The 10,504-nt window shown below is 40.1% G+C and overlaps 1 protein-coding gene across 1 annotated transcript in view; it reads right to left on the bottom strand.

Moving 5' to 3' along the window:
* The window catches only part of OBI1 (ORC ubiquitin ligase 1), a 46,113-nt gene extending 40,900 nt beyond the window's left edge, over nucleotides 1–5,213 (bottom strand). Inside the window, exon 1 of the mRNA XM_019921136.3 lies at nucleotides 5,059–5,213. Within this exon, the coding sequence (XP_019776695.1) occupies nucleotides 5,059–5,130 (72 nt within the window). The 5' untranslated portion in view covers nucleotides 5,131–5,213. The remainder of the gene's footprint in view (nucleotides 1–5,058) is intronic.
* Between the last annotated feature and the right edge of the window lie 5,291 nt (nucleotides 5,214–10,504).

A 10,504-nucleotide genomic window follows, 5' to 3' on the forward strand; every position in this document is an offset into this window, starting at 1 on the left:
GTATATTGTAGGATGTTTAGCTAGCAGCATCCCTGGCCTCTATCCACTAGATATGAGTAGCACCCCCAAAGACAATCAGAAATAGACATTGCTAAATGTCTCTGTGGAACGAAATGTACTCCCATCCCATTGAGAACCACTGGGCTGGGATACTCACATGAATTTCCCTAACAACCTAATGGGGTTGATAGTATCAAATTCATTTTCAGCTGTAGAAACTGAGACTCAAGGAAATAATGATACAGGTTCTAAGTGGCAGAGTCAGCATTCAACCACCATTACACATGCAAACTGAATGATCTTTCAACTAAGAAATAGTTCTTTCTTCCTTAGAGCAGGTTTAGTAAATAATAATCTGGGAGTAAGAAATAGAAGACACATGTCTGAAAGGATCAAGACACCAGGATCAGTAGGGACTGCAGAAAAGAGGTACTGTACTGATGGAGGTGGCTGGAGGGAAAAGGCAGTAGAAATTGAAATTGGCCTGGCAATTTCACTTACAATCAACTTCTCTGCTCTTGTCACCTTTACTAGAGACTAGAGCTAATCCTTCTTCTCCAAAGAATATCCTTCTGGCACCTATGTCAAAATTTTATGGGTTTCACTAGTGGAGACCTAGAAAGACTGAAAAACAAAGCTGAGGTAGAAATGATTGTAGTAGGGGCCCGCCTACTCAACCTTAGAAATTTGGAAACTTTTAAAAATAAAATTCCTGGATTGCTCTTGCTATGTTTCAAGAAATATTTGGCTCTGGGCCAGAGTTTAGGACCTAGAACTTTAAAACTGTGTGATCCCGAGAACTAAGTTATTATACTTAATGCCTATCGGTCTAAGTCCCCACTTCTGTCTACATAAAAAGAGAGATAATACATTTCCCCTCTCCCATCTTTATCCCTACCTAGAACGCCTTAAGGATAAACTGGAATCTTATTTGTGAAGTAAATATGTCAGCTATTATATGCCAACCTTGAAAATTATTAGGATATATCAACACTTTTTTGAGTTAATTTTTATTATACTCCATGTTAAGACACAACGTTGTTATACTTTTCTGAAAGTGTCTGCATTCTTCAAGCTTATTTTAATCTAGAAAAGAGAAAATGCAAAATTTATATACTCCACATGACTTTTTTTCAAAGCAAATTACCTGTGACAATTATGTACAAGGCTGGTTCTTAAATCTACTCTTGGGAACTGAGAGACAATCAGGACTCAAACATGGGCTCAGTGTACTGAGGTGGGTGGCTTGCTGGCCGATCAACAGCCCCTAATGAACACTGATTAATGAATTTAGTCAACCTAGAGTTAGGATGCTAAGTTGCTAAGGCTTTGTCTCTAGCTCTATCTTTGCAACATTTTAAATCAACTACATGTGTGGAAAGCAAAGCAAGAAGTCCTCCCTGAAAGAAGGGTTCTTTTCCACAGTGTTCCTAGTGGGAAAGAGTCCATGCTATTACTGGACATTTCAAGAGACGGACACTCCACATTCTAAGAAAGCTGATTTCATTTCTGATTATTTCAGCCAGAAAGCTTGCATTATATTACGTACAAATCTTAATATCGTGGAGCTACCCAAAGCTTGATTCCCTTCCAAATGAAAATACTTTATTTAATGATTTGCTATCATGTTCATTCACTCCAACACTATTCCATTCCATCTATATTCCAACCTCAATTTCAATTCCTTTCCAAATGATTTCAAATACTCTAGTTTATTTATATTTATCTTAAAGCATGGTGCCCCAAACTGGATTCATACTCAAGTGAGGAATAATTGGATATGATATATTAATGTTAAACAGCATTAGAAGCCTAGTTGCTTGGCACTTCTCTTGAGAACCTCCTCTGTCCTTTGATAAAACTAACTATGGGCCACATTTGGCTGTCACTCATGGCAAAACGCTGACTCGGTCAATAAAAGTATTACCTGCAACAGTTTCATTTCATAGCTTGAATCTTAATTGAAAAGATAAAAGCCTGGAATTATCTAGAGATAAACTGGTCTGTAGCATTCTGGCGGCAGGACCAAATGTCACTGAACAGATATCCTGGGCTAGATCATTTCTGTACTTTGGCCTGCTGGCCTATTAGCCCAAGGCATGGAAAAAAATCAAAGAGGAATAGGCAAGAAAATGTTATATACAAATTGTCCCACAGGATGTACCCAACTTATTCAGGCCACATAGAGCTCTTACTTACAACATTGGCAAGGTTGCTAAACATTATTGGGCAGAGAGAATCCACCTTTAAGACTGAGGTAGAGTCAGAGGTAGGAAATGCAAAATGTTTAAACTTTTCAATTTTAAGCACATTTGTATTCAAAAGACAGAGTATTAGCCACTTACATACTTGGACTATCTCTACTACTGCTCCCTCCCCCCCCCACCCCCGCATTCTTCCCCACCTCCACCCCCATTCCAATCAGCATCTACCTTATCTCTTCAGATTTAAGGTCTATACCACCCCTATCTTCTTTAAGTAATATGCAAGGTTTTTTTTTTTTACAGTAAACCTCTAAGAATAATGGCCCCTAATTCTGCAGAAAAATCAAAAATGAAGACTGCTAATTCTATATGGTACAAATGGTGAGGGCAGCAAAAGAATGATTATACAGAAGAGGGCTACTCAGGAAGGACCTTAAGGCAGATCTCAGAGGTGGCCGGAGATGCTGTGTGTCAGGGAGATGGAAGTAACATCAGGAACGCGCTGCTACTCCAGGCCATACCATCTCCAGTACCCCACAAATACAGCTGTGTGTGGGAGGGTGAGAAGCACAAGCAGATCAGAATTGCTTTAACTATACAAAAGGCAACAGGGATAGGGAACCAGCTAAAACCTCTGGATGTACTGTGGCAATTTCCTGGACAAACAGGTCCCACTCTGTTGGGAATGTAAATCTTCACTGAGTGAGTGTACTGGTCTCATGAAGCAACTGGGAAGAACATTTACTGGGAAAGGCTGGCTTCCTCATTCTGAGGGTCTGCCTCAGTGTCCATAGTAAAGGTTAACGTTTATTAAGTGCCAAACTTCATGCTAAGCACTGCATATGAATTACTTCATTTAATCCTCCCCAAAAGACAAGGATGAATGTTAATACTATTATCATTCCCATTGTACAGATAAGGAAACTGCTCTGAGGGAGGTTAAGTAATGTGTATAAGGTCGTATAACTATTAAGTGGAAGACCTAGATTAGAACTTAGTCTGAACACAGTACTCAGGGCCCTCAACCACTACGCCTTTCTGCCTCCACAGTAGACATAAACAAATGCCTATTTACAAATCATTAACCTTTAATTAATTAATCACATTTAATTCTAGAATACAGTTAACCAGTACATGGCAGAAAAAAGACACCAAAAGTGTCTGCTGTTATGCATGCGTTCAAGTGAGTTTTTAGGAAGTAACTTACTGAAGACACAAATGGTAACAGGTTCAAACGCTGGAGACTCTAAGCCTTAGTTTTCTTATTTGAAAAATGGGGAAATCAGCCCTATGTATCTCACAGCACTGGTGAGAGCGGTAAATGAAATAATTAAATGTATACAAAAGCATTCTGTAATCTGCAAAGCACTATATTCTATTAGCTATCAGTTTTGTTAAACACAGGAAGCATAGGTAGGCAAAATCAACCAGGCAAAACACATTTTCAACACAACTGCAAGAGACAGTCTATGAACTAAAGGAAACTAGATATAATGTGTACAACTACAACAAAGTGAAAATTATTTCCGAAGGTTATTTTATCAGCCCTTTACCAGGCTACTGTTGGGAGTAAATTCACTCAGAACTTAACCTGTGGGAACTTCAAGTCAAGAGCCAAATGTAGACTGTAGCAAATTGAAACATCTTCCCCTCCTCTCAGCTATGTATGCAGACAGTGGTAGCAAGTGCCAGCTCAAATAACCACCCTCCACAGGCCATCCTTGATCTCGCCAGTCAGAATGGATCAAGCCATCTCTATATCCTCTCACAGCACATCTGCTATTTCCTTGGCATTTCATTCTGATGGATATCATGAGTTATCAGTTTCTTCCAAGCCTGACTTCCTACTACTTCTTGAACTCAGGAAATTTACATAGACTTAAAGCAGATGATCAAATGATCATATTGGCTGACACTCAAATGTTTGCTCTATTAAGTTTGCATTTCTCAATCCTAAGCCTGTGGCTACAGTTTCAGTGGGGGGGGAGGGGCGGTAAACACACACACACACACACACACACACACGCACAAACACACCACAAACGTAAAAACAATTCAGGGTGAGGAAAAAAAATCTCCCTTCTAGACCTACGTAGTAAAACAAAATGTTCTTCTTAAACAGAACGGGAGGCACAAACGGAAATGAAAGAGACAAATGCATTAGAACCTTCAAAACTCCGTTTCTAATTCTGAACTACTTTCTCCACCTAGTTTCACAAACACCTTAGGCACCTCTTGCATCACAAAAAGACGGTATTCTACCTCGTGACTGATCCGTTCTTGGAATTAACAACCGTATCTCTCATTCTAAACGTCATTCAGGGACACGTACTATTTATTTTTCTAATTCTGAACCCAGAGCAAAGGCCACTCCCAACGCCGGGCTAAGTAAAGGAAATGATCTTGGAAATGGAAAAGACTCTCCAACCAGCACTGGAGGCCCAAGAACAAAACACTCTAGTTTGTGCAGAGGACGAAGGAACCTTAGCGAGGCTCCCAGGAAACGTGTTTTCAGGCTTTGATGGGGATGCACAGGGGCGTAAATTGCTGGGATTCGTTTCTGACCAGGCCTCCTTCGACGCCGGAGTCGCCCGGGTGAGGCCGCCCTCCCTCCACACCCCAGACCGATGTCATCTTCCTCCGAAAGGCACAGAGATGACCACACGAATCGCGGCGCGCTCCCTCCGTCGCCCAGGACGTGGCCACCCCAGCCTAAGGAGAACGCGGGTCGGCGTCCTCAACCAGCCAGGTGCCTCGCGCCGCGTCCCCGCCACACACAGAGACCGGCCTCGGCTCTGGCGGGCCACTGCACACCCGACCCCGATTCGTAGCCGTGCCCGGAATCACCCATTACCTTCCCCAAGCAGATGTGGCACGTGATGGGCAGAGTGAGCGACAATGTAACGTTCTGCACGGTCTGAGCCATGGCAGCGTTCAGAATCCCGCCAACACGGAAGTCCCGCCGACCGCGGCTCCTAACAGCGACTGAGGCCGCGCGAGGCCGGCTACGGTGGCCCAGCAGGGCCACGCCGCGCCGGTCGAGGCAACGAAAATGCGCTTTCCCAGCGCGCGGCTGCTAGAGCTGTTCTCTTCCTTCTTTCCTTGCTTTTCAGTTTGAAAAATACTCTCCCCGGTTCGGGAGCTACAGGATTCCTGAGAATGGGAAGGAAGGAGGTTTGCTACGGGCATCGAGGATCTTGAAAGTTTAAATGAAAGAGTAATGGTGGAGGGAGGAGAGGAAGATGCAGAAAGGCGATTTAAAATCCCAGGATCTTTCCTGGAGGGTGGGGAGGAGGGAAGAGTTTTCCACCTAAAGAGTAAACCCGACACAGAAAACACAGCGCAGTCAAAACGGGAAGAGGAAAGACAAATAAAAATTTGATGTGTTATCTGTACATTTTAACTTTTCCAAGCAACTTTCTACCGCGCTCAGGTCTTTTTACATTCTTAAATGATGTAATGTCACTTTAAAACGACAGTGATTGTCTCCTTGTTTGTTTCAGAGAAGTTTTGCTTACATTAATAGCAGCTTTCCGTGAAGACACGCTTTCACTGTTGGTCCTGCTGTGATTTCTATCCGAAAGACTTTAGGATCTGAGCCGTGGACTCTGATTTACACCCACGTGTGAGAAAGCTGCAAAGAGCGTGAACCATCCACACTCCCCGACAGCACTCGCACAGGCGTTTAAAGCCTTCATTTCAGGCGCCTGGTTGGATATGAAATGTACCACTATGTTGCTGAACTCTGAAGAAGAATGTGTGATGTTATAAGTTAGCACTTCCTACCAATGAAAAAGAAAAACTCTGAAAGTTCCTAAATGAATCTTTGAGTATAACAGATTTGGAATTTAACTGCAATTTACTTTAAGTGAGGAAGAGCCAGTGTGATCAATTTATGCAAACAAATACAATCTGTGAGTAGGGAGATTTAGAAACAAAACCAGTGCAACTACTTCTACTAATCTTTTTGTGGGAGAGAGCATTATAATTACAAGAAGCAGCCTCATGGTTAAAAGAAAGGGGTCTGGACCTGGGCTGCAGGGCAGAAATCCCTGCCTGAACAAATTCCTGGCTCTACTGGCTTCAGACTATTTGTTTAACCTCTCTGCTTCTTAGCTTCCTCATTGGTAAAGTGTGTGTGTGTGTGTGTGTGTGTGTGTGTATTGAATGAGGTCAATGTATGTTTACTATCACGTCTACAAAAGGAACAGACAATTATGAGATTGGAGCAGCTAGTAATTCACTTGAGGTAGCCCAATTCCAGTTCAAAATCGGCTCACAGGTGATAGTGAGAATTCTTCCAAACAGCTCAGTAACTTAATTTCCTAGGAATTGGAGACCATCACATGCTTGGGATAGGAGATCTGGGCAAAAGAGTCATATTGATTGTCTGTTTAATGGCCACTTTTTTTCTGAATGACTGACCTAAAAGTCATCTGCTTTGCCTATTTCCTGGCTGTTTGGAGTCATATTAAATGGGGTCTCGGCTTCACATGTTTTGCTAAATGCATCTTTCATATTCCTGGCTGTAAATCTCAGGCTTCAGAATGCGAAAGCTCCAAGTCATTACCCACCGTCGTTCAAGGTTTGCCTTTTCCCCATCTTACTGTGTTCTTCCCTGTTCTCACCTTGTTCTCACCTTTTTTATACCTAATGTGGTATTTTAGGACCTGTCATTCCCACCCTCTGAGGGGGATGTAGGACTGAGACTGTTCTGCCTCTCACACCAAGCCTTGGAGACAGTGCAATAGGAAGACACGTTGAAGACAGTTTTTTAAAAAAAAGACTTTTCCAAAGCTACTAGGGAAAGTTCATTTCTTGTTAATCATCCTGATGATTGGTGTTAGTACTCAGTCACAAAAATATATTTAAAAAATCATAACCAACATTTTAAGTAGAATGTTTAAATCTAGACTATTTCGAACATCCCTCGTTTGTATCATTGTCACAGCTTCTCAGTGCTGTTCTAGTGCTCTGTCCATATAGCTCTTTTTGCACTAGGCTAATAACATTCTATTATAGTTGATTGTTTATTTGTTTGCCCCTACAACAGACTGTCTGTTTCTTGAGGCCTGGGATTGTATTTGATTTATCTAGTATCTGGTACTGAGTGACTAGTCCACAGACCGTAATATTTTCTTTAGCCACCAACTACCTTTATTACAGACCCAGGCTGCTTTACACATTGTGTTTACTTGTTTTTCACTTCAAAATGGAAGACTGTATTGCATTTTGCTAATTATAAAAATATCAATAGTAAGAGTCATCTTGAAAATTAAGCCATTTATAAATATATAAAATAATAAGCAGAAGTTCCTCTAAGTTTATGCCTTACCTCTCGATCCTGATTGGTAATCACTATCAACATTCTGGAGCATATCCTTACAAACATTTTCATTCATATATTATTGTGTGCATAAGCACAGATAGGATCATACCATAACATACCTGCTCTGCTCACTAATGATTTGTGAATAAGTACACACACACACACACACACACCTGAGTAATATCATTAACAATACAGACTGACTAGGACTCTCTCTAGGTCCAGATTGATTCCAGGCCAATTCCCAGGCTTTGCTTTAAATAATTCAAATGCTTTAAGGCCAGGAACTCACTCTTCCCTCTGCCCTATGAAGGGCATTTCTCTTTTTTGGTGATGCACAAAATTAACTCTTTATTTCACTTCTTAATACATGCACATTCTCCCAACACTCTGGAAGCTGGAGGCTTCCAAAATACGCTGACGTTGTCCTTGCTTTGAGTTTCACTGAATTCCCACCAGAATTCTGTGCATTGCTAACACCATATGCAAAGGGATGGCAAGGAATAGCAGTGAATACACATACTGCAAGTACCTTCTCTGCTCACCTGTGTACTCCATGGTTCCTATTGACTTCACTTTTGAAAGTCCAAAGATAAAATGATTAAGAATATCAACATGGCAACATCAAAGCTTTAAACAAAGTGCAGGACTCTTCTGAATGTAGGGCCCTGTGTGACTACACAGCTTCATGCCCATGAAGCTGTCCCTGTATGACCAATAGAGTATGGTAGAAGTGACATGTATGACTGCCAAGGCTAGGTCATAAAAGTCACTGTAGCTTCTGCTTTGCTCTCTTGGATTGCTTGCCCTGTGGAAGTGCCTCAAATAACACTCAGACAGCATTGTGGATACGCCTACTTGGGGAGGATCTGAAGCCTTTTGCCAACAGCCAACACAAACTTGCCAGTCATGTGACTAAGCCATCTTGGAAATGGATCTTCTGGCCCCATTCACGCCTTCAGATGACTACAGCCCCAGTGAACATCTTGACTGCAACCTTCTGAAAGAACCCAAGCTACAATTTCCCAGCTTAGTCACTTCTGAATTCCTACCTACAAAAACTATCAGAGATCATTAATATTTATTGTTGTTTTGAGTCACTAAGCTTTGGGGTGACTTGTCCCACAGCAATAGAAAACCAAAGCAATGCTTTAATTCACATTTGCTTTAATTTTAATAAGATATGGCATCTTGACAAATCATATTCTAAACAGACATTATTTGGCCCAAATCATTAAATAATGCTGCCATTACTTTAATAGGAAAACAAAGACTACATGGCTTGTTGACTTTCTGCTTAATTTCTTTCTCAGCTTCTTCGTAGCCCCATGAGGAGTCCTGTGACCTGAGGAGTTTGATCAGATACATACAGCACCTGGGATAGGCTAAAGCCTCCTAAATCCTTAGAATTATAAACTTTTAGAAGTAGGAAGGATCTTAGGGGGTTTTATGCAGGCCTTTCCTTTCGCAAATGAGGAAATTGAGGCCTAGATAAGGTAAACCACCAGATAATGGTAGAATGGGAACTAAATCCTAGATCTCACTTAGACTCTTTGAGATTGTTGGCTAAATGCCTTCATGTAAGTGCAAGATGTATTATTATTAATAAAGTAGTTCAGTAATAAAAAGTCAGTTACAATTGAATTTCTTTGCTAAGAAAACCATCAAATAACCGTGGAACACCTTTTACTCCTTGTTTAAATCAGATTCATTTTTATGATAAATTATTTAAAAGCAAGTTTAAAAAAATATAAAATCTTAAGTGCTATTAAAAATTGATTAGGAATGCATTATTCTTTCATTGACCCAGTTCAGATTGTTTTTTAATTTTTTTGGTCAAAGCTAATAAATTTGAGTAGATGTTTCAGGCAGACGTTTTGTAATCATTTGGTCATCAGTCAATTAATCACAACTTCATAAATATTGATTTCAGATTACATTTATTTTTCATTCCTGAGACAGTCTTTTTTCTTTTTTTTTGTTTTGGTTTTAAATTTATACACCCCCAATTGGATTGCGGTTAACACTGAGAAAACTCATAAAAGTTGGATTAACAATTAATCAGAGGTGCTGGCCCAGTTGTATGGATGGTACCATCTTCTCACAGGCTGGGAATTTTGAGCTAAAATGTCTCAAGATGTCATCATGAAAGATGCTTCTTACTACAGCAGAAGGAAGAACTTGGGTTTTTCTTGCACAGTGGTTTTTGTTGTTATCTTTTTGTTGTTTTTCTTTCTAGAATAGACTGTTGGAAGTTAGCATTTATTCATTTAATGTATTTTTATTAAAAACATTAAGGAAAACTAACTCAGACAGTTCATTTCATGGAGCTTACATTCTAGTAGAAAAGTTACACTTACGCTTTATTGGTTTGGAATGAAATCCTGGCCTCTTGAGTAGCAGTTGAGGTTTTAATACTGAATCTACACATCAAATTTTTATGTAATAACAATATAAGTGATTGCAGAATAAATAAATAAATGTAATTAGTTATTTATTATTCCACCAATCTTTAAATTTTTTTATGTGGCAGACAGCTGTAAATCAGATAATGTCCCCACCTGCATTTATTCATTCAACAAATATTTTATTGATTATCAGTGATATGCCAGCCCCTGTACTGATTATGAGTCATTTTATAAATGGAAGTACTGAGCCCAAGTCTTCTATTCCACCATAAAATGTCTATTTTGACAGTGATTTCTCTTCCGGATGGATGTTCTCACTATTGGTTAGCCCCTGGCATTATGACACAGCAAGTTATAATGTTTAATATTTTAAAATGTTGCAAATTGGGTGATTGTTTTAAACTAGGTAACTTTTTAAAGAATATTTTAGTTCCACCTAAAGCTAAGAGGTACTTCACAAATGTTTGTTGAATGCTAGAGAATGAATGTAGGAAATAATACGTCCAGGAATATCGTAACAGGAATCACAAAGACAGAGAGGTTCTAGGATTTGCCAGAGCAGC

This window comes from Tursiops truncatus, chromosome 18 (genome assembly GCF_011762595.2).
Source record: "Tursiops truncatus isolate mTurTru1 chromosome 18, mTurTru1.mat.Y, whole genome shotgun sequence".
In the NCBI taxonomy this organism is placed as follows: domain Eukaryota; kingdom Metazoa; phylum Chordata; class Mammalia; order Artiodactyla; family Delphinidae; genus Tursiops; species Tursiops truncatus.